General features: G+C 36.3%; 1 protein-coding gene across 2 annotated transcripts in view; it reads left to right on the top strand.

The window, feature by feature from the left end:
* The window catches only part of ABCB5 (ATP binding cassette subfamily B member 5), a 53,309-nt gene extending 30,096 nt beyond the window's left edge, over window positions 1–23,213 (top strand). For both annotated transcript variants that reach the window (XM_087946590.1, XM_087946591.1), the window contains exons 18-28: window positions 1,594–1,698; window positions 2,433–2,510; window positions 4,005–4,088; window positions 9,858–10,061; window positions 11,175–11,275; window positions 12,497–12,637; window positions 15,271–15,427; window positions 16,822–17,019; window positions 20,652–20,858; window positions 22,416–22,562; window positions 22,696–23,213. In XM_087946590.1, coding sequence (XP_087802716.1) covers window positions 1,594–1,698; window positions 2,433–2,510; window positions 4,005–4,088; window positions 9,858–10,061; window positions 11,175–11,275; window positions 12,497–12,637; window positions 15,271–15,427; window positions 16,822–17,019; window positions 20,652–20,858; window positions 22,416–22,562; window positions 22,696–22,893 — 1,620 coding nt within the window. In that variant the 3' untranslated portion in view covers window positions 22,894–23,213. The remainder of the gene's footprint in view (window positions 1–1,593; window positions 1,699–2,432; window positions 2,511–4,004; window positions 4,089–9,857; window positions 10,062–11,174; window positions 11,276–12,496; window positions 12,638–15,270; window positions 15,428–16,821; window positions 17,020–20,651; window positions 20,859–22,415; window positions 22,563–22,695) is intronic.
* Window positions 23,214–25,350: the final 2,137 nt, after the last annotated feature.

The following is a 25,350-nucleotide window of genomic DNA, read 5'->3' as shown; positions in this document are numbered from 1 at the left end:
CAGGTTGCATGTTTGCCATTTGCAATGTTCTCAGGGGATTTCCGACAAGCAAAATCAATTTGGAAATCCAGATTCACTTAACAATTATGTGATTTGCTTAAAAAAAAAAAAGATCATAATTTGGGTGGAAGTCACTTAACAACTGTAGTGGAAGTTTCAGAATTCATTTCTGGTTATAACTTGAGGATTACTTGTACATTATTCTTGTGTAAATGTAGTCTTGAATTTTAAAAAATTGCCCTTATATACTAAAAGAGGAATGAATGGCAGTTTGCCAATTTGATGCACCAAAGACAAATTCCTTCTGTGTCCAATAAATCTCACTTGGCCAATAAAGAATTCTGTTATTCTATTCTATTCTATTCTATTCTATTCTATTCTATTGATGATACTTGATTAGTTTTAATAATATTTCACAATTCCAGACAGTTCCAAGTATGTTTAAAGATATTAAAGATATAAAACTTTAAAATCTAAATACTCAGTAAAATAATCTCCATTTTTTTTCAACATGAAACTGAAGTCTAGAACAGTCCTTTGGTCAAGTGCCTCTTACTTGAAACTTTAGTTGATTTGTGTCTATGGAAAAGATTAGGGTATCTGCAGGAGACGGTGAAAAAAAGTCAAGATGGCAACCTAGACAGTACAATTAAAAATCCACATATAAAAATAGGTGTTAATTACACTCCTCAGCTGCCATCTTGACCATTTTTCAGCATATCTTGTGGAAATTTCTGACCTTCTCATCAGGATCTCCCCAATGATGGAGTGCTTTCTCCACAAAAACGTTAATCTGGTTCATCCAACAAATTATATATCAGTATTTAATTTCCCATACTGAACATTATTTTTCATGGGAAAGGAGATATAAATTAAAAATAGAATTCACTGAACTATTTTATTCACCGACGGATGCAGTAGGCTGCAGTTCACAGAAGCTTATGCTTCTATATTGTTAGCTGGAAAAGTGCTTACCACACTCCTGAATTTCTCCTGCCATACTAACGAGGTTCTTGTCCTACAATTATTTGGTATGTTGGTTCCATCCATATCACAAACACCTGCAGGAAACTGTACCCTACAGATATTTCAAATAAATAAAATTATTTTTAACTTTTTATTCATATAGTACTCTTTTACAAGCTTCTATTTGGCCCTGATTAATGTTCACCTTTGAATTTAATTATTTTTGACAAGGAATGAACATGATCCAGATTTCTATTTTTTAGAAAGTCATAAGATTCAGCTACAAATTCTGTTCTCATGGGATGCTACCAAATGTGGCTTGCAAAACTCCATGCAATCACCAGATGGCAGTAAAGAGATCAACTTTTTCACACTGCTGCCATCTAACTGTCATTTCCTATAATCTGAATTAGATTAGTGGTCACTGAATTAGAATTGGTTTCAAATTCTTCATGTAAAATATAGTCTGCTATTCAGAATAACATGGTAATATTAGATGGTAACATACAGAGAAATCAGGATGGTAACATACAGAGAAATCAGGAAAATTGACTTACAGGAAATGGTCATAAATTGAACTGCAACTGTTTCTTGTGCTGATGATTAAAAGTATGCTTTGCCACTCAGGCTTTCCAAGAACAAGATGATGTAAAGAAAAGCCAGAATACAGTGCTGTATTCTCTCATGTTTCTGGTGTTGGGAGTGATCAGCTTGATAACTTATACAATCCAGGTAGGTTCTAATATAAGATTTACTTAATAAGAAATTATCACAAAGGAGCACCCTATAAGAAAGAGATGATTGTATACATTAAGTAACTCAACCAGTGCAATATGAAAAGGCTTTCAATTTTAAAAAGATGGACTTTTGACACTATGCTTTGTTTATTAGATGGAATCCAATAAATCATTGCAATCCCATAAGTCACATGAATATCATCCTTGTTACTTTGGCTATCTTAACATATACATCCAGGCCTTTTCAACATTCAATGTGCTTCTTTGTTTACCTTTTTATTAAATTTCATCAGGCAGTTCCCCAGGATAGCAATAGACACTTACACTTATATACTGCTTCACAGTGCTTTACAGTCCTTTCTACGTGGTTTACAGAGTCAGCATATTGCCCCCAACAATCTGGGTCCTCATTTTACCGACCTCAGAAGGATGGAAGGCTGAGTCAACCTTGACACATTCAGGGTCGAACTCCTGGAAGTGGGCAGAGTTAGCCTACAATACTTCATTCTAACCACTGTGCCATAACATGCAATCGTTACTATAATTAGTAATTTTTCCCTCCTTAATCTTTGATATCGTTCTGTCTTTATTTCTTGAATTTGTTAAGTTCTGCATTAATAAATACTTGAAACTGCCACTCACTTATTTCATGGATATTCTCCTCTTCAGATGAGAATAGCCCTTTTCTAAAAAATAAAAAAATAAAAGTTTTGTCTTTATCTTTTGCAGGGATTCACCTTTGGGAAGTCTGGAGAAGCTCTCACAATGCGGTTGCGCTCTCTTTCTTTCAAAGCCTTGCTACAGCAGGTAACAAAACAGAGCAGGAAAGAGAAAGAAATAGCACTTTGGGGACAAGCTTGGATCACCAATAAAAGAGAACATCAGAGTTTAAATGAGGAGTCCTTGGTGCTCTCTGAATTTGACTGATTTCTTGCAGATATTTCATTACCCAAACCAAGTAACATCATCAGTGCCAGGACCCATTTAGAAATACGCATTAGCAAAAGTCTACTAATGAATAAAAACAGTAAATATTATTAAAATAAATGGGGAATCTCAAGTCAAGCTGCTGAATTTAGTTGACTGAAGAATGTTCTTTTCTTGTCTTAGCAAGAACATGATGCCTATTTAAGGGATGTTTTTAAGAATTCCCAGCTGACTTAAGCCCGAAGATTGTCTGATGCTTTTTCATCTAAGTATTAAACTAGTCCAATTGTACTTTGATTTTCCAATCCAACCAAGGTTGGTTAGGAACTGCCTCTTGCAGTCCAAAATAGTGACTTGTTGAATAAAAAGCTAAGGCTTAAGAAGTTTTCAGACTTCCATATAGCCTAGAATTATCTATAAAGATATAGGAACATAATGCACCACTTCATCCTTTTAGATTCCAAGTGAGTTATGTTGCCAAAATGATGTATTCATTAACCCACAGAACATTTAGTGCTTGGAGGCACTAAATTTAACATCTCTTTTAATAGTGGAAAATAACATTTGAAGGGCCAAGAATTAATTTCATCATTATAAATAGCTAGTAGGAGGAAAGCTGCACTTTTAATTCAGATGTCTCTATCTGTAAGCCTTTTTTGTTTTTTTTTAAGTAGACACAACAAATGCTGACTTCCAGAGATCATTATATTTTATTTGGGAAATAATGGTGAATGAACAGCTGGTCCCATCATTTCAGTATTAAACTATTTCAGTCTATTTTTCACTGTCCCACCACTCTATTGTTTTATTGGGTGCAGCATGGAACAGGTAGTAGTGGATAAAATATCAAGTTGGCAACTATGACCATATGATTGAGCCCCTGCCCCCTTTTTAAGTAAAAATAGAGCAGGTGTCAATCAAGCATTTGCAGCTATCATTTTTTGACCCCCAGTGTGGACACCTCTTGTTTTGTTACATCAACCTTATACTAAATTGGTAAATTAAAATCAACATTGAGAACAGGTAGCTAAAAACTTTAGAGTTGCTGCCTTGATGCCACCCAAGAAAGATCACCTGATTTTGGTATCAGTGTAGTGGATGACAAAATGTAATAGATTTTGCATGTTTTGTGACTACCATTGTATATTCAGAATTACAATAGAAAAGGATTCAACTAAGAGTGACTCATATCTGATTCACTAATGAACTGGGAATGAAATGAAGACAATTTCAGGGAGTAATGGCAGGGGAAAAAAAGTTATGTTGCCAAGACATGTTTGTACCATAATTCGATACAAGAAGAAAGGTTCCAAGTTCTAACAAGACTAATTGTTAATTTCAATTATTATTTCAATTTGTTCATTTTGGTTTTAGGAAATTGGATGGTTTGATGACCACAATAATGGTATTGGAGTTCTGTTAACCAGACTTTCAACAGATGCTTCCCAAGTTAAAGGAGTATGGTTTTGCTTATTGTTTTTATATATTTTGTTGGAATTATAATTATCTTAGTATCAATAAGGGACTTCTGCAGGAAACAGCAGAATAAATCCATTATTTGAATCATTTTCACATTCTGAATACATTGGGGTCTATGTTTGTTTTGTGTCTTCAGACAAGTATTCTAATTGCACTTTCTAAAATAGTCTGCTCAGGAATGACACATTCTACAAGACCCCAAGATTCTATGAATCTGTTTGGCATTGAAGCTAACTGCCAACCAATTTGCTGGCTTTGCAGTATTGCCAGATGATATCATATTTACATAAAGAAATGATTCTGCATCAATTTCATGGTACAATGGGCAGTTTCAACTAATAAAGAAAAACTATGTAAAAAGTGTTTTCAAGAAAGTTAGCAACATGACTTGGAAAAGCAGGAAATAAAAATTAATCATGCCACCTGACGTGAACTTTCCATGCATATACCTTAGCAAAACATATATACATTGTGTTTTCACAGAGAAAGAGAACCTGTGAGCCTTCAGATGTGTTAAACCATCTGAATATTTTTTATTTATTTATTTATTTATTTATTTGATTTGCCAATTGTTTACAAGATAATAAGTATAAGTGTATACATAGTTGTGAATACATGAAATGGGTACATATAAGAAAAATAAAAGAATAAGAGAAACAATAGGACAGGGACGGTAGGCACGATGGTGCGCTTATGCACGCCCCCTACAGACCTCTTAGGAAAGGGGTGAGGTCAATAGTAGACAGTCTAAGGTTAAAGTTTTTGGGGTTTGGGGAAGAGACTATAGAGTCGGGTAGAGTATTCCAGACATTGACCACTCTATTGCTGAAGTCGTATTTCCTGCAATCAAGTTTGGTGCGGTTTACTTTGAGTTTGTATCTATTGTGTGCTCTTGTGTTGTTATGGTTGAAGCTGAAGTATTCATTGACAGGTAGGACATTGCAATGTATGATTTTATATACCATGCTTAGGTCAGACCGAAGACGGCGTAATTCAAGGTTTTCTAGTTTTAGAATTTCAAGTCTGGTGGCATAAGGTATTCTACAACGAGTAGAAGAGTGGAGAACTCTTCTTGTGAAATATTTCTGGACTTTCTCAATTGTGCTAATATCAGATACGTAATGAGGGTTCCAGACTAATGAACTGTATTCGAGTATTGGTCTAGCAAATGTTTTGTATGCTCTGGTTAGTAGTGTGATATTACCAGAGAAAAAACTACGTAGGATTAGGTTAACAACTCTTAATGCCTTTTTGGCTATGTAGTTGCAGTGGGCTCTAGCACTTAGATCATTAGAGGTGAGTATTCCAAGGTCCTTTACAGAGCTTGGGTCATCAACAAGATCTTGACTATTCAGCTTGTATTTTATTTTCTGATTTTTTTGCCAATATGTAAGACAGAGCATTTATTTGTTGAGATTTGGAGTTGCCATTTGTTTGACCATTCAGATACATAGTCAAGGTCTTTTTGTAAGGTAGCAGTATTGTCTGTGGTATTGAACAGCTTTACATCATCAGCGAAGAGAACGCAATTGCTCTTAATATGATCACAGAGGTCGTTTATGTAGAGTATGAAGAGAGTTGGTCCTAGAACACTGCCCTGGGGGACACCACTATTGACAGGTACTGGATTTGATAGAACGCTCCCGATTTTGACCATTTGTTGTCTGTTTGACAGGAATGCTTCTATCCAGTTATTCAGTTGTCCAGAGATACCATAGGATTTTATTTTTAGGAGTAGTTTGTCGTGTACCACTGAATCAAAGGCTTTACAGAAGTCTATGTAGATTGCGTCAATTGCTTTGCCCTGGTCGAGTTGTGTCGTCCATATGTTTTTGCAGTGTAAGAGTTGCAGATTACAGGATAGTTTTTTTCTGAAACCAAATTGTTTATTGGAGAGTAGGTTGTTTGACTCTAAGTGGAGGATGATGGATTGGTTAATAATTGATTCCATGACTTTACAGGTGACGCAGCATAAGGAGATTGGCCTGTAATTTTCAACTAGGCTTGGGTCTCCCTTTTTGAGATGGGGATGACTGTGGCTTGTGATCATAGGTTAGGCAAGGAGCTGGTCCTGAAAGATTTTTCAAAGATTATGCTTAGAGGTTTGGCTATGGCAGTGGATAGCTTTCTTAAGTAGGCACATATTCCATCCGGTCCAATAGATAGAGATGGTTTTAGATTGCGTAGTGATTTTTTGACATTGTCTTCTGTGAAATCGATATGTATTAGATCATTGTTGTTATCTGTGGTACGGCTAGGAAATACTGGGCATGATCCATTGCTGTTTACAAATACTGAGCCGAAGAATGTGTTAAAGATGTTGGCTTTAATGGTGTCGTCGTTGCAGTCTTTACCATCAGGTCCTATCAAGGGAGGGATGGACCTTGAGTCTTTTAGTTTGTTGTTTACAAAATTGTAAAAAGCTCGGGTGGAATTGGTGCTTAGAAGGTTTTCCTCTTGTTTAATGTGATAATTGGTGCATTCAGTCTTTATCTGGTGGCATAAATTTTTGTATCGGTTTTGAAATTGGCAACGTGACCAGATTTGTTTTTCCGCCAGAGTGATCTCTTTTTGGATTGAAGTTTCCTTATTGATATGGGTAATCTGCTTTTTTGTTTTGTTTTGGGAGTTGTTGTCGGAACATATAGTTTGATGACTCTTTTGACTTCAAGTAAAAATATGTTATAATGGTCTTCAACGGTATTGCATCCAGTGAATAGAGATTGCCAATCAAGGGATGAGAGATCGTTGTCTATAAGATCATAGTTGCCTTTTTTGAAGTTACAATAGGGGATTACATCATTGTGGTGATTTTTGTGTGGATGTATGTTGAGACAAAAGTTGATCATATTGTGGTCACTACTGGAAAAGGGTTCTTTAGTTTGTATTCCGTAAATTAGGTTCAAACTGTTGCAGAAGATGAGATCGAGGCAGTTGTTTAGTCTAGTGTTGTTGATTACTAGTTGTTCCAGTCCCAGATTTGTAATAGCATTGTAGAAGGTTGTGTGTATGATTTCAGTTGTACAATCATTTAGGGTCCAGTTAATATGAGGTAGATTGAAATAACCAAGAAGGATAAAAGGGTAAGGGCAGGATGCAGCCCATGTTAGTAATGTATTTAGCTTGTTTACATGTTCGATGTCATAATCAGGTGCTCTGTAACATAGTAAGAATCGAATTGTGATATTTGAGGATAGTTCACAGATGATGGTTTCAGGAAGGGCAAGCTCCTGGGTAACTTGGATATTTTTTAGATGTAAGGATTTTTTATAGAATATAGCAACACCACCTCCTCGACGATTTTCACGATCTGATCTGTAAACATGATAGTCTCTTACTGTGGTAATGGAGTCGGGGAGAGATGCATTGAGCCATGTTTCACAGACAAATATAATGTCGAAGTTAGCCATATTTAGGAGGAAGAGAAATTCAGGTATTTTATTCACGAGGCTTCTTGCATTGAGTAGTTTGCATTTAAGGCCGGCAGTAGTTGGAATTGAGGTAGTTGGGGGCGTGCGTGCCTAGTCTTGGGTGATGGTGGATGGGTTGAGGTAGGGTTGTGGTTGAGGGTAAAAGCTGAGTATTGGGTTGCGTGGCTTACTTTTGATACAGTCAGCATGGTAGTCAATGTACAGGTCCTTCTCTCCATTGTCTAGACGGTTTTGAGTTCGATGCGGAGTACACGGGAGCGGGCACGTTGCTGTATGGTTAGGTCAGGGCGGCAACGGAGGTTCTTATGGTTGGTGTTGGTTTTGGCGAGTGAGTTTATAGTATAAATGAATTTACGTTTGCTTGATTCATTTTTGCAAATGACCCTGCACAAGCGTGGGGCCACAGAGCCGTCTCTATTTTTGAGCTCTCGGTCAATGCGGAAATGTCAAGTATTTCATCAGCGGAGATGGTTGATACTTGATAATTTCTGATGATGTTTCGGACAGTTGTGATGTCATCATTGACATTGGTGTCTTCTAGACCAAATAAGATGGCGTTTGGACGTTTCCGTTCACGCTCAACGGCTGATGAGGATTGGGATATCAATATTTGTCTGGGTTGTGTTTATTTGTGGATTGGGTTTTGGATTGGATTGTGGTTGATTGGTAGAGATGTGGTTTGTAGCTATTGGATGTTCAGGTTTTTGCGTTGTGTCTTTTTTTTCAAGGTTGGATATTCTTTCTTTTACGGCGTCCAGGGATGCTACTATGATGTTGAGGGATGTTTTAATGGTTTCGATGGTAGGGGATGTTTCAATGGTTTCGATGGTATCAACTCTTTCAGACAGATCCAGTTTGGGTCTGCATGATTTGCAGAAATATGGAAACTCATTGGATGATTTTAGGTATTGAATCATCTGCTCAGGTAATCCCAAGCAGTCATGATGAGTGTATTTTTTACACAGAGAACATTTGGTGGAGTTTTCATTATCCTTTAGATTTTTGTAGCATTTAAGGCATGTGCAGGAGTCTTGTGGTTCATTGGTGGGGATCATCTTCTCTTTAGGTTGTGGTTTGACGTAGGATTTTCTTTTTGGCATGGTAGGATTGTTAAAATAGTACGTTGATTGAATTAATTAAAGGAACAATTTTGGGTAATCTATATAGCCAATATTACATCAAACAATCAATTGCAGTAGTCTCTCAAGTCAGATAATATTCCTGAGCAACAATCAGCCTGAACAATTAATTACTCTAATCACTAATCAATTAATTACACTAATCATTAATCACACTGTTCATTTAAATTCACTAGATCAATGATTTTGCTATTCAATTAAATTACATGAATTTTGATCTTTTAAACTAGTCAGTAATCACACTATTTGCAATAAACACTCTAATCACACTAATCAATTAAAAACAATAAATCAGTTAAACCATTAATAAAATATTTTATAGAAATTGATTATCTAATCGTTGATATAGGTGATGAGGTAGAAAAGTTGTAAGATTTGAGGTAATGAGGTAGTATTAAGAGTCTGCAAGGAACGGGTTAATTGTTTAGCTGGCAGCTGAATGGGAGGAATTTATCGCTAGCAGATCGCTATTACTCTGTAAACAGGAAGTTGTAACACAATGATCCAAGGGTTTTTATCTGAGTGAAGGAAAGATTGAACAGCTCACAGGAAACTATTTGTTTTTGTTTTCCCTTGATGAATGAGATGGCCCTCGCCCGCTTGCCTTTGCGCCTCCAGGCTGTCTGTTTGCGCTCTTTCGCGGGGCGTGAGAACGCTCGCTCCGTGCCCCGAACGAATCTTAGTATCTTTGTCTTCTCTTACTTTTCCCTTCTTTTCCGTTTCCCTCACTTTTCCGTTTCCCTCACCGTCTTCTTGCCCCGCCGATCACGGGCGCCGCCATCCGATCACGGGCGCCGCCATCCGAGGCAGATTCTTGGGGCGCTGATAAGATCGCGCCTGCAGTCCCCACTTTCTCTTGGGGGAGATGATTCTGCCGGCCCTTCCCGATCATTTCCCGGCACTTTCTCTTTCCCCTCTGGGGCTGTTTCCTTTCCCCTCTGGGGCTGTTTCCCCAAACTCCACTCGGGAAATCCGCTGCTCGAAACGCCGCTGGGATTTCTACATGCACACATATAAAATCAGATTGATACTATGTAGTACAAAGCTATTACATAATCTAATAGTTCTAGTTGAGATACCAAGAAGCCTTCTCCCAGAAGACAGCCTTATTGTGAATGTTATAAAAAGAATGTTTATTGTGGAAAAGATATAATTTGTTTTTCTTGTTTATTTTCAAGGCTACTGGAAGTCGGTTGGCTTTAATGACCATGACTTTCTTCACACTTGTGACAGCTCTCATCATTGCTTTTGCACATGGTTGGCATTTAACACTGCTCATCTTAGCTTGCATTCCCTTCATCATTGTTGCAAAGGCTTTTCAAGCGAAATCGATGGAAGGTCATGCAGCTCAGGATCAAAAAGCTCTTGAAGAAGCTGGAAGGGTATCTTCTGCATATATACACACATGGATAAGATTAATGCTATAGTGGTGACATGTAGGCAGTAAATGTTCTATGATTTGAACTTTCAATAGAGTTACATCCATTCACTATTTCAGCAAGATCTCAGTCTACTTTAGTATGCTTCTTAGTCTTCATTTTTCCCAGTAGTGCTTCTCTAGAAAAACATGGTCTATTTATTTACATGCCACCCTTTCTCAGAATGTACTTCAGACAGTGTAATGTGAAATCACTTAACACAAACTCAAAAACTTCTGTATAATGAAACAAATAATCTGGGGAGAAGCACAATTTGAAAACTCAAATTAAGCAAGCCTGGGTCTTTGGTTGTTGCTTAATTGAAATTCCTATCATTTTTTTTGTATGCTGACTAGAGTTACCAAGAATTGTTCTTTAAAATGATTTGACAAGCACAGGTTCCCTTGACTTCCATTGCAATATTCATTACACAAAACTGAAAAATTTTATTTATTTATTTATTTGATTTGCCAATTGTTTACAAGATAATAAGTATAAATGTATACATAGTTGTGAATACATGAAATGGGTACATATAAGAAAAATAAAAGAATAAGAGAAACAATAGGACAGGGACGGTAGGCACAGAAGGAGTCAACAATTCACCAATGCTTAGCATTCTTTGCTCAGCAGAATAGGAAAACAAAGAAGCACTTTATCCCATATTTTCTGTTTTGCTTTTTGGAGAAGGAGAAAAACATCCTGATTTCTTATCCCCCCGCCCTTCACCATGAAGAACATAGGGCAAGAAGTGAAGGGATTTCAGAAAGTTAATTCTTTAATAGAATATTACTTCAAAGGGGAATGTCAGAGATTTAACTTGCTGGTCTGGATTGCCTTTGGAGATAAGCTAACAATAAATATAATTGTCTAAATCTAGTTTATTTAACAATACTTTAATAAATCACAATGGCCTGGATTTACACATGATAAATTATGAGCCATGCATTATAAGCACATGTTTTATAGTATGCTATCCCACGGGTTTTGTACTTTAGGTAGATAATGCTATACATCACAAAAATCCTTGTATCACTGAATGAATGCCTTATATTTTCCCTTTTCCCCCAAATCTAGATTTCAACAGAAGTTGTAGAAAATATAAGAACTGTTGTGGCATTAACAAGAGAAGACAGATTTTTTGAGAACTACAAAGCAAGTTTATATAAACCATACAAGTAAGAATTTTATTTTTTAATATGTTTTCTATGTGAGTTTGTGTGCGTTATATATTTTATATGTATATTCCTCATTATAGTCACTACTTTAAAATGTTTTTAAACAAAGTTTTTTTAAAAAGCATCAGTAAAAAAAGAATCTAAACATACACACACGCACGCACGCACACACATCTACATATAAATACACACACACACACACACATAGACACATGCATATATAACAGTAATCTCTCACACACAAAGACACACATGAAATTGTAATGCAAACACTTTTATTTTTAAAATAAATTTTATTGATTTTACAATTAGAACAAACCAACAACACATACATAAATGAAAGAGAGTAAAAAAAGAAAGGGAGAAGAAAATAGAAAGAAAAAAATAGAAAACAATTAAAAACATTCTCATCTTCAGCAATTTGTAAGACCTCTTTTTTATCCTTATTTTATGCCATATACACACATCTAATCCTTACATATATCTGTGTATCACTACTATGGATCCTATCCTCTTTTGCCTTTTAGTGTAAAGTCTATCTTTGGTCTATCCGTTTGTACCAGCAGTTCCAGCTGTTGTAGCATATTGAAGTGTCTTTATTTTTTTAATGCCAAAGTTAATTTGTCCATTTCTGCACAACTTGAAATTTTTTGAATGATCATCTCCTCTGATGGAACATGAGGCTGCTTCCAACATTGTGCAAAAGCCAATCTGGCCACTGTCAAAATGTGTATTATTATATATTTCACTTTTTTAAAAATATTTCTTTATCAAAGATCACTAACAGAAAGGACTCTGGTTTGAATTCGATCTGTTCTCTTGTCATTTCTTCCAGCCAATTTCTAATTTTCTGCCAATATTTTTGAGCTTCTGTACAGGACCACCACATATGGAAAAAAGTTCCCTCTTTTTTTTTGCATTTCCAGCAATTCGGACCCATATTGGGGTGTGTAATGCAAACACTTTTAATATCCACATTTAATGTTTCTATCCAAAATATTTGGACAGATAAGATGATCTACTTGGAAAAGTATTATTAACATAGCTCAGTGTTTCTCAACCTCAACAACTTTAAGAGGTTGTATTTCAATCTCCTATAATATGGGAGTTGAAGTCCACAGCTCTTGATAAGGTTAATTAACACTGATATAGTTATAAATCGTGGTCAGTTTTGAATGTTATGATTGATTGTGAATTATATCAATTATTTTCTTTTATTAGGGACTCATTAAAGAAAGCTCCTATTAATGGATTATCCTATGGCATAGGGCAGAGTTTCAACTTTTTTATAAATGCTGCTGTCTTTAGATTTGGAGCATGGCTTATTGCCCATTGTTTTATGAACTTTGAACAACTGTTTATGTGAGTATACTAGCTTTTATGGAGGGTAATGAAAATATGAACTGAGGTTACTAATTTTCATATGTGGATATACGTATATTTTTAAAGCAAGAACAATCATGTTGAAGTGAAGGAAAAATTTGTATAATTAATGTCTTAGCCTTGTCAATAAACTGTTTAAGGAAAGGCTTACATAGTCAGCACCTAAATATGCCATTATCTAGGCTGCCTTTTGCTGTTTTTGTCACAACTTAAAAATAATTAACACAAATACTTTTAAAATGTAAAGAAAGAATTTGAAATATCAACAGTTTTTGGTATTCTCCAAGATAATTTTTCAAGATTCCATACAAAAACCTGGAATTTCTTCAAAATAAGAGACATCAAGATCTCTGATATGAGATTGCTAAATCTCATTAATGTCTATGGAGATTCTCAGTCTTTCATGTCATTGTTGTCCCAAAGGTGCTTTTTCAAGAGGCAGCTAGACTTTCTGGTGTTTCTTTGAAGATGTTTTGCTTCTCAAGAAGCTCAAGAAGCTTCTTGAAGCTTCTTCAGTTCTGACTGGGTAGTGAGGAATGGAAGGATTTATACTCCTTGACAAGTTATCTGCAAGGAGTATTATTCCTTTCATTTCCCACAAACCAATCAGAGCTGAAGAAGCTTCTTGGATGAGAAATGAAATGTCTTCAAAGAAAACCAGAAAGTCCAGTTGCTTTTTGAAAAAGCACCTTTGGGATAAATATCATGAGATTTACCCCCTCCCAAAAGTTGGAGGATTTCAATTTCTGTGGTTGTGTTATTTGTTTGTAAGTTTATTGACATTTGTGTCATTATGTTAGAATATAGAATCATGGTACCAGTTGAAAAGTTCTTGGTGTCATATACAAAGAATTAGGAATATATACTTCTATATAAGTCTTGCATAGCCTGGGCAGCTTACAATTAAAACAAACAAACTCAAACACAGAATAAAATAGCTATACAAAGTAATAAGAAATGTTAAAACAATTAACACCAGTCACTGGGAAATCACATGAACATTATAGCCACTTTATTGGCTCCTCACTACTCTCCAGCTCCCAGATCAGATAGTAATGCCAGTCTTCATGCTCTTCTAGAAGGCAATCAAGATTAGGGTGAGCTTGGCCTTTTGGGGAATAATGTTTTATATGGCACAGGATAAGCAGAAAAGGTACTTCTCCTAAGTCCTGTCAGATGACACTATCTAGTGGATAGAATTTACAACAAACTACTTCTGTCAGATCTGATGGGATAGGTCATCACTTAGGAGAAATAGTCCCTCAATAATCTTGCCGGCCACATATAATTTAAAAATGACAGCTTCTGATAGTTAGTAGGAATCTCCAGATTCTAGAAACCTTTTGCTGAAGAGCAACAATGGGAAAGGATTGTTCTTTTCATTTTCTGTTTAAGTTATAGTAAGAACTGAGGCATAATTCAGTATCTGCCGTTAACTCAATAACTCTTACTTATAGCTATCAGGACCTGTGAAAAGCTAAACTTTTGGGATACAGTATTTAAGTGTAAGGTCAACAATCACTGAGAAGAGAAAGATAGACTTTTTCCTAAGTTTTCCTAAGTTTTCCTAAGTATAAACTTTGATCGTGACAAGAGATAATTTTGAATTCCAAACTCTCTCCTTTGCAACATAACATCTTAGTTTTTGACTGATGGGATAATATTTGCCTTACTGATGAACATTGTCATAAGCAGGGTTGGGATGCTACCAGTTCTGCCCGGATCTGAAGAGCAGCAGACACCAAATCGGTTCTGTATTTGCTGCTGTTTGGCGCACTCGCCCATCCGGGCTCTTACCTGTCCTTTATTTTCTGCTTTTTCAACTTCAGCTGATTTGCACAGCACAGCTAAGGTTGAAAAAGCAGGGAAAAAATGGCTTTTCAAATGCTGCACACTTGCGCACAGCTCTTTTCAGCTGTCCGGGCGGCACAGCTTAAGGATTTTTACACATGCGTACAAACCTAGTCACCGAACCAGTAGTAACACCAGTTGAAACCCACCCCTAGTCATAAGGCACATTTATATGTATCTTTATAAAGTTTAAAACATACTAAATTCACTGAGATTTTTCCAACAAAATACATAGAAAATTACTGCTACAAATACCAGATCTTGACTTAAATAATCTTCTTGAATAGTATGAAATCCCTTTGCTTCAATTTTTCAAATTTTATCCAAAGTTTCATTGCATTTTATAGCCATATAGGCTTTTGGCAATATGTTTTATTTGATCTTATTTAATATATAGTATGCTCCAGTGGTGGGATTCAATTTTTTTTACTCTGTGGGCATGGCTTGGTGGGCGTGGCAGCGGAAGGATACTGTAAAATTTTCAGTCAGAGGTGATTTTTACCGGTTCTCTGAACTACTCAAAATTTCTGCTATCGGTTCTCCAGAACTGGTCAGAGCCTGCTGAATACCACCTCTGGTATGCTGTATATCCAAGATATAAAATTCAGTAAATTGTTCTGTTTAAAGAGGCTGACATTATAAAATTCAAGTTACAAAATCATGCCATTTACAGTTGATCTCAACAAAGTTTGTTACTTAAAAGTTTACCTTCATATTATTTTCTGATACACCCCTTTAGTATTTTTGCTTTATATTTCCAGAGTCTTCTCATCAGTGATTTTTGCTGCAATGAATGCTGTCCAAGCTAATTCTCTTGCACCTGATTTTAGCAAATCAAAGGTTTCTGCTCAAAGAATATTTCACCTTTTGGATCGAAAGCCTGTAATTGACAGCTATAGTGAAGAAGGAGAAAAATTAGTAAGATCTTACAGCTTATGCTTATTATGTCTTTAATATATTGAGTTGACATATTTTCATGAAAATTAGCTATGGTAACTTAGAAACTTTGGTTTCTGCAAATTTGATCTAAAAAATTACTAGGCATGTGTATAATTATCTAGTAAATGAATAAACCAATATTACATTCAATACTATGCAATAGATATCATTTTAAAATCCTGGGACTTATTTCTGAAAAAAGCAACTTCTATAAGAATTTTGCTCCAGTCTCTTTGTTTCAGTGGGAAATTTAAACTCATTCTTAAATTAAACTTCCCTTTCATTGAATTGTCCCCTTACATTTTAATGAATTTAAAATATTTGCTGCATTGTATGTTGTAAACAATAAAAGGAGTAACAGGGGAAATAGCCATTCATCATGTATGGAAATTGTGAGTGTTTGGGGATAAACCCCTAGCAGAGTATGCAGCAGCAGTCAAGCCAGGCAGCCAAATGAGAGAGGAAGGGTTTTAGAGTATACACACACTGAACACAAACACTGTTTGTAGTTTAAATAGTTTTTAATCCAGTTAGAGTTTAAGCATTGTCAATCAGTCCGTATGTCATTCACAATATATCCATTCAGTAAGACTCACTAACTCAGTCCAGATAATAGTCCTTACTATATCTTTATCAGCCGATAAAGATATCTTCTCCTCCTCCGATGCCTTTCTCCAGAGGATAACGCTGGATATTCAGTAGAACGATCAAACAGTAGACAGTCGCAGTAAAACAGTAGTAAACAGTTGTATCCAGCAGTAAACAGCAGTAAACAGTAAACAGCAAACGGTAAACAGTAAAACAGTAGGCAGTAAGACAGTAGGCAGTAGGTAGCAAGCTTTCTCCTGCTTCCTCTTATTGCAGTTTCTAACCGCACCCTTAATTGGCTAATTACATGCAGTGTGGTGCTTAAAGTTACAAACACTTAAACGATGATACCTTAGTTTATATATTTATCCACCCAAACCTTGTTGGGTATCAATGTTATACCTAACAGAAATGACCAAGAAAATATATATTGCCTTAAGTAGAATAAATGGAGAAAATTCTATGTTTCACTTTTCTTTCAGTTAATTTCAAAATAACGTTAAACTGCTTATGTAAAAAGTCAAATAGCAGAAATTTTATGTACTATTTTAGTTCATAAATTAAACTAGTTAGGAGGATAAAAGTTTGAAAAACGATCCCAGTCCATATCAAAATTTTATTTGAATAAATATGTACGGGAAGGAGGTACATTATTGTTGTTGTTGCAGCCATTCCACTACTAATTCTATTACTACGATTAGTACCACAGGAGAAGTATAGAGGGAAAAATCTAGAACATTGTGCAAAACATACCATCATCATCTCCTCACCTCTTTCTGCTGCAGGAGAAATTTGAAGGCAACATTGAATTTAAAGATATCCATTTTGCATATCCAACCAGACCAGAAGTTCAAGTTTTGCAAGGACTCAATATAAAGATTAACAGGGGCCAGACACTGGCTCTTGTGGGTAGCAGTGGTTGTGGCAAGAGCACTTCTATTCAACTTCTAGAGCGATTCTATGACCCAATTTCAGGACAAGTGGTAAGTTGACCTTGATTCTACTGAAAACATTTCTGTGGTACGTGAAGGCGTATACTAGTTCTTCTCTGTGGTATTATTGATTATGAGGCTTTATAATAATCCAGACCAGACAGAGAGTTTGATAAAAGAATGTGAAAATTTTGGACATCTTAACTACCATTTTAATGTGATTTGTGATGAAGCTAAAGTGTGGGCGCAATTGTGTCAGAGATCTGTATAGGAGTAACAGTGATGTCTGAAATAATGGTATTGAAAAGAGTACTACAAATTTTAGTATTCCAGAGAAAATGAAGGGTAGGAATTCATACAGTAAATCCTATAAGAATGTTGAAAAGCAGACCAGATGCAAGTTAGACAGTGTAATTAGAAAAACATTAAAATTTGAGGTTTGCTTACAGAGTGGATCTGTGGCTTTCTTACCAGAGCTCTTCCTGTGCTCAACAACTGAAGAATATGGTTATTGTGTCTTTATAAAATGGCAAAATAAAACAATGGTGAATTTAAAAACTGTAGGAGGATTAGTTTGTTAAATGCGCCTTGGAAGGTGTTTGACAAGTACAAGAGATAATGATGAATAAAATTTGGGGTGTACAGGTTGGTTGCAAGTAGATGATGTCCCTAGACTGGGATTTCATTATTCAGCTGGTCATTAGTAAGCATTTTCCTGAGAATCTAAATAATGTGCAGCAAATTTACAAAGATTGTATCATTGTCATCATCACCATCATTTTAGCCTGTCGATCCACTGCAGGATGAAGGCATCTTCTGCATGTTTCCAACCAATATGGTCCTGAACTTTATTTTGTCAAATGGGCCCACAATACTTACTGGTGTTATTGATCTATCTTGTTTTAGGTGTCTTTTGTGAATGCTTTTTAATTAAGTAGGATCCATTCTATGACTGCCTTGGTCCATCTGCCATCAATTAGCAGAAGGCAACATTGAATTTTGCTATGTGACCAACCCATTTCCATTTCAATTTTTTTACTCCCTTGATGATATTGTATACTTTGGTTTGTTCTCTAATCCATGGCAGGTCGTTCTATCTTGAAATTATAGCATACACAAGGGAATATAGATATGAAAAGTAATACACTGCTCAAAAAATAAAGGGAACACTTAAACAACACAATGTAACTCCAAGTCAATCACACTTCTGTGAAATCAAACTGTCCACTTAGGTAGCTGATTGGCAATCAATTTCACATGCTGTTGTGCAAATGAAATAGACAACAGGTGGAAAGCATAGGCAGTTAGCAAGACATCCCAATAAAGGAGTGGTTCTGCAGGTGGTGACCACAGACCACTTCTCAGTTCTTATGCTTTCTGGCTGATGGTTTGGTCACTTTTGAATGCTGGCGGTGCTTTCACTCTAGTGGTAGCATGAGACAGAGTCTACAACCCACACAAGTGGCTCAGGTAGTGCAGCTCATCCAGGATGGCACATCAATGCAAGCTGTGGCAAGAAGGTTTGCTGTGTCTGTCCAGAGTCTAGTGTCCAGAGCATGGAGGCACTACCAGGAGACAGGCCAGTACATCAGGAGATGTGGAGGAGGCCGTAGGAGTGCAACAACCCAGCATCAGAACCACTACCTCCGCCTTTGTGCAAGGAGGGACAGGAGGAGCCAGAGCCCTGCAAAATGACCTCCAGCGGGCCACAAATGTGCATGTGGCTGCTCAAACGGTCAGAAACAAGACTCCATGAGGGTGGTATGAGGGCCCACCGTCCACAGGTGGGGGTTGCACTTACAGCCCAACACCATGCAGGACATTTGGCATTTGCCAGAGAACACCAAGATTGGCACATTCGCTACTGGTGCCCTGTGCTGTTCACAGATAAAAGCAGGTTCACACTGAGCACATGTGACAGACGTGACAGGGTCTGGAGACGCCATGGAGAACGTTCTTCTGCCTGCAATATCCTCCAGCATGCCCGGTTTGGCAGTGGGTCAGTAATGGTGTGGGGTGGCATTTCTTTAGGGGGCCGCACAGCCCTCCATGTGCTCGCCAGAGGTAGCCTGACTGCCATTAGGTACCGAGATGAGATTCTCGGAACCCTTGTGAGACCATATGCTGGTGCAGTTGGCCCTGGGTTCCTCCTAATGCAAGACAATGCTGGACCTCATGTGGCTGGAGTGTGTCAGCAGTTCCTGCAAGACGAAGGCATTGATGCTATGGACTGGCCTGCCCGTTCCCCAGACCTGAATCCAATTGAGGACATCTGGGACATCATGTCTCGCTCCATCCACCAATGCCACGTTGCACCACAGACTGTCCAGGAGTTGGGGGATGCTTTAGTCTAGGTGTGGGAGGAGATTCCTCAGGAGACCATCCACCACCTCATCAGGAGCATGCCCAGGCATTGTAGGGAGGTCATACAGGCACGTAAAGGCCACACACTACTGAGCCTCATTTTGACTTGTTTTAAGGACATTACATCAAAGTTGGATCAGCCTGTAGTGTTTTTTTCCACTTTAATTTTGAGTGTAACTCCAAATCCCAGCTTCCATGGGTTGCTAAATTTGATTTCCATTGATAATTTTTGTGTGATTTTGTTGTCAGCACATTCAACTGTGTAATGAACAAAGTATTTAATAAGAATATTTCATTCATTCAGATCTAGGATGTCTTATTTTTGTATTCCCTTTATTTTTTTTGAGCAGTGTATATTGAAGGCTAAAATAATAATATTTGGTATGGAATGAATGATTGCAAATTATACATAAATGATGAAAAACTATAGCAATTAAATGAATTTGTAGAATGTTTACTAAAATACAGAAAAATTTTTTCTGGACAAAGAAACGTTTAATTGAGAAGAAACAAAAGATTTGAATGCAATAGCAATATGATATTTTAGGAAATTGAGCAGTTAAATAAAAATAAGTGGGTTAAGGATCTGTGAGTTCTGAATTAATGTGAATAAAATACAAAAGTATCACAAAAGAAATATGCTGTAGTTATTTGGTCATATAGAGAGAATGAAAGAGAATAGAATTCCCAAAACTATATGAAAGAAGAAAGAGAAAATAGAGAAGAAAGAGAAAATAAGAAAGAGAAGAAAGAGAAAATAAGAAAGTTATGGTTGGACAGACTTGATGGAATCTCAAAAAGGAAGTGAAGTGTACACAATGAAAAGTAATATATTAGGCAGGGTGTGTAAGCAGGCGAGTCAGTCTGATATAGTAGTTAATGGCCTGGGCTAGAAACTAGGAAGCTAAGAGTTTTAGTCCTCCTTAGATACAAAGTCAGCTGGGTGATCTTGGGCAAGTCACTCTCAGCCCTAGCAACCAATTTCTAAAATCTTGCAAGAAGACTGCAAGAAGTAGTCCAGGCAGTTGCCAGGATTCAACACTGATTGAAAGCTCCTCTTCTTAAAAAAAAAAAAAGTAATATATAGTGGAAACAAAGATAATTTCCAGGGATAGAAAAGTATACAAATAAGAAAATACCATGAATTATATTGGCAAAAACTAAATTTAGTTATATATATTTTTCTTACAACACTTTATTTTGCTTACTCTTACCTTTTTTTCATTTGTTTTGCATCGTGTTGCTTATTCCAGAAAACAGTAAGGAGTATATTTTTAACTTTTCAATTAAGAGTGTCATGTTTTCCTTTCTATTTCCAGATTGCAGATGGTGTAGACACTAAATCTCTACATATACAATGGCTAAGATCCAGACTGGGCCTTGTACAACAAGAACCTATTCTGTTTGACTGCAGTATTGCAGAGAATATCCAGTATGGAGATAATAGCAGAGTTGTTAGCCAGGAAGAAATTGAAGAAGCAGCCAAAGCAGCCAATATTCACAATTTTATAGAAAATCTTCCAGAGGTATCTAGCATTGTTTTTCTGCATGAAATTAATTATTGCAGCTGGTACATGTATCTGTTGTGGAGTAAAACTCAGTAAAGCTCAGCAAAACAAACAAACAAGTAAATAAATAAAAAGCAAGAGTGTTTTTTGAAATTCAACAGATAATTTTACAGGTATCATAACCTCATTTGAAATCTATAAACTTAAGCTCAGAATAGGTGAGGGAACTTATCCCAAAAATAGGGTTATTAAACAACTATCAAGAGGAGGATATATCCTCCTTTGTGTCCTTTTGTTCTCTGTTTGGCAAGCACAACCTTAAAATCAATGTTAGCTGAGTTTTTGAATGGCTGGATTTTTTGGACTGTGTTCACAACAATATGACATTTTTGTGTATCATAACCATATCAATTTTCTAGAATATAATAGAACAGAACAGAACAAAGCAGAATAGAATATTAGCCAAGTGTGATTGGACAAACAAGGAATTTGTCTTGGTGCAAATGCTTTCAGTGTACATAAAAGAAAAGATACATTCGTCGAGAGTCAAGAATCATAAGGTACAACACTTAATAATAGTCATAGGGTACAATAAGCAATCAAATCATACTAGGAAACAGTCAATATAAATTGTAAGGATACAAGTGATAAAATTAGTCATACAGACACAAGTGGCAGCGGATAGGTGATAAGGAGTGATGAGAAGATTAATGGTAATAGTAGTGCAGGCTTTGTAAATAGTTGGACAGTGTTGAGGGAAATTATTTGTTTAGCGGAGTGATGGTGTTCGGGAAAAAACTGTCCTTATATCTAGTTGTTCTGGTGTGCAGTGCTCTATAGTGTCGTTTTGAGGGAAGGAGTTGAAACAGTTTATGTCCGGGATGTGAGGGTTCTGCAAATATTTTCACAGCCCTCTTTTTGACTTGTGCAGTATACAGGTCCTCAATGGAAGGCAAGTTGGTTGTAATTGTTTTTTCTACAGTCCTAATTATCCTCTGAAGTCTGCATCTGTTCTACTTCATTTGCTCCCTAGTTTGTTGAGTGATTTAAATAATCTAGATTTTCATTATGTATTTCATGATGCCAGCAATCAGCTTCAGTCCAGCACCTTCAAATCTCTTATCATTGAATCTGAGAATCATATTATATTCTCATAGGATGAAATTTGAAAATTGTCATCACTGATTCTATATTATCATTAGCATATGTAAAGATTTGTTGGAAAAAATATTGTGATTGAAAAAACAAACTTTCTGATGCTGAAAAAAATCATTTTATATACATGTAGGCATTTTTTAAAAATGCCAATCAGGAATTTGCAACACAATTAGAGTAGCACCAAATTGAAGAAGTTTCTGTTCCTGTGCAAAATGGCAAAATTGTATTTTAAAGATTAGGAAACTGATTTGTTATAATACATCTATTAATGGTATTTACATTCATTTTTCTTTCTTCCTAATTTACAAACTTACTTGATATGAGAATTACGCTATCTATCTTAGGACTCTTAAGACTGTTAGGACTCTATCTTTGACTCTCTCACAATACCAATATTCTTCTTTTTCTAAAAATCAGAAATACAATACCCGAGTGGGTGATAAAGGAGCACAGCTTTCTGGAGGACAGAAGCAAAGAATAGCTATTGCTCGTGCCCTTGTCCGAAAACCTGCAGTTTTACTTCTAGATGAGGCCACATCAGCTCTGGATACAGAAAGCGAAAAGGTGAGTGAAGCCATAGCTGACTTCCTACTTCATGGGTAAGCAATTTGCCATTGTTTGAGAAATGATCTAAACTGGGGGGGAATGTATCTCTAGTGCTTTTATAAGGTTATTTCTCTTTTGTCTTTGAGTACAGATTGTCCAGAAAGCATTAGATGAAGCTCGAAAAGGCCGAACCTGCATTGTTATTGCTCATCGGTTGTCAACAATCCAGAATTCTGATATAATAGCAGTCATCCAAAATGGCAGAGTGGTAGAAGAAGGAACTCACAGCCAGCTGCTAGCACTGGAGGGATTTTATTATGCACTTGTCAATGCCCAAGTATCCCATTAATTGTATTTATAGAACCAGAAACAGAAGTTTGGAGAAGCTAGACCAAGACGTGGTATGAAAAACCACAAGCAGGTTTGGGTTTGGATTGTCAAACAGCAATCCATTTTGCTACATTGAAGCATAAGTACTAATAGTACGGTGGAAGTGGATCTCTTGTTCAAAAATTACAGTTTTCATTCTTATTTCAATTTTTGTGTACAACCCCTTTAGCACACACACAAAAAAGGTTATTCATTGAATCCCAGTCAACATGAAGAATGATTGTTCCATGTTCCATTAACAAGGAATTCTCAGGTGCCTGTAAATGCAAAGTTCAGATAGTTGGCCTACTTATGTGAAGAACAAAAATACTAATTTATATATTGCTGCATTACAATTTGTTTTTTATTATGATGCTGATGGTAATTTATGTAAGAGTAATAAAAATGTTACAAAGCTCCATAATGTTCAACTGCATAATGAAGTTCAATGGGTTGATAAAGCATATATGAAAGTAATCAGTCCAGTCCAACTGAAAATATCTTCTATAAGATAAGGTATGTTAATATAAATTTCCAAAAACAATTAAATTTAGAAAATCAAATTCCAAAAGTCCTGGAAGCAGAAAGCAGGCGATCAACTCTAGCAGATATTTCAATGGAACACATATATCAAACTTGAAATTTCAAGAAATAATATACAGAAAATATCCTTAAAAGATCTAAGTACTATGTAATCTCTTTTTCCTCTTTATTCAAAAGGAATAAACCAGGAAATAAAAAAATCTTTTTCTACTGGCTTTATGGAAAACTAATTGTTATAATTTTATTTGTAATTGCTACACAATAGACCCATAGATTAGTATCAGAATAGCATATCTGCTAATATAATTTTGAAATGATTGCAGAAATGTTTTTTTTTTATAGTTCCTTCACAATCTTACTAGCATAGTGGCTTTATATGTTTGCTTTGTATTCTTCAGTTTAGAATTAAGTATGACTTTCTCTTCCATACTAACTTTTAAACTGCTATTAGAAGTCAGGAGAATATCCTCTGCATTTTCATTAAATTACCTAAATGAATTCTGATTGTTCTCTTTAAGTAATCTATTTTATTTAGCATTTGGCAATGTTACAATATCTTGCAGACTACAATACTAAAACAGAATATAGGTTTTGGCTGCCTGAGACTACTAATCCATTTTGTTCATGCTTGTGCGCTACCCATAGTGCATCACGGAGGGTGAGCTAGATTTATACCAGAAAGAAAGATGCACAGTATCCAGCAGCAGCATCTAGGCCCTTCTTCCTCCACTGAAGCTACCTCACAAACAGGCGTTGCATCCAGGAAGATCTATTGCCAGCAGGGCTCTGACCATCCACTTGAAGCACCGGCTTGTTTTCCCACCAAAGTGGTACCTATTTATCTACTTGCAAATAACATGCTTTCAAACTGCTAGGTTGTCCAAAGCTGAGGAGTGCAGTGCTGGGATTCAAACTACGAGACAGAGACCACCTCCAGTATCATTAAGCCACTGAGCCACAGCACCTCCTTTTAATAATTTGACTAATTAGGGCATTCAACAAACATTTTGCAAATTAGTATTCTATTAAGGAATGCACATTGTAGATTTGTAATATCATAACAGATAGAAGAGAATATTTGTTCAGGGTTAAACTGTGGGGATTTTGATGCTCTTTGAGATTGGTTATTTTCTTGCAAATGTTTTATTACCAAACTACATAACATCATCAGTGCTAATGGGAAGTGGGATTTGCTCTCATTTTATACAGCACTAGCAATAGCACTTAGACTTATATACTGCTTCATGGTGCTTTACAGCCCTCTCTAAGCGGTTTACAGAGTCAGCATATTGTCTCCAACAGTCTGGTTCCTCATTTTACCCACCTTGGAAGGATGGAAGGCTGAGTCAAACCTTGAGCCAGTAAGAATCGAACTCTTGACAGCGAACAGTCTGCAATACTGCATCCTAACCATGGCTCTAATATATTAGTAACTTGCCCTGTCAATGTTGGTGGGAGTGTCTTGGTGGTTCCTTGATTGAGCTGTTGGTTACTGTCTGTCAGTGTTGATGCCATTTAATTGTAATATGGGTAGTCATCAACCTACCACAGTTCATTTAGAGACCGTTCAAAATTACAATATGATTGAAAGCAATGACTTGTGATTATTTTTTCACACTTACAACCGCTGCATCATCTTCATGGTTATGTGATCAAAATTCAGATGCTTGACAACTGACTCATACTTACAATGGTTGCAATGTCCCCGGGTCATGTGTTCACCTTTTGTGACCTTCTGTCAAGCAAAGTCAATGGGAAAACGAGATGCACTTAACAAACATGTTACTAACTTACCAACTGTAGTGATTCAATTAACAATTGTGGCAAAAAAAAAAAAGTGGAACAAAATTCACTTAACATGTGTTTCACTTAGCAACAGAAACTTTGGACTCAA

Source organism: Notechis scutatus, chromosome Z (assembly GCF_049901735.1).
Source record: "Notechis scutatus isolate UNSWTSFEM ecotype Mainland chromosome Z, rNotScu1.2, whole genome shotgun sequence".
Lineage (NCBI taxonomy): Eukaryota > Metazoa > Chordata > Lepidosauria > Squamata > Elapidae > Notechis > Notechis scutatus.
This window is presented reverse-complemented; position numbering and strand designations above follow the sequence as displayed.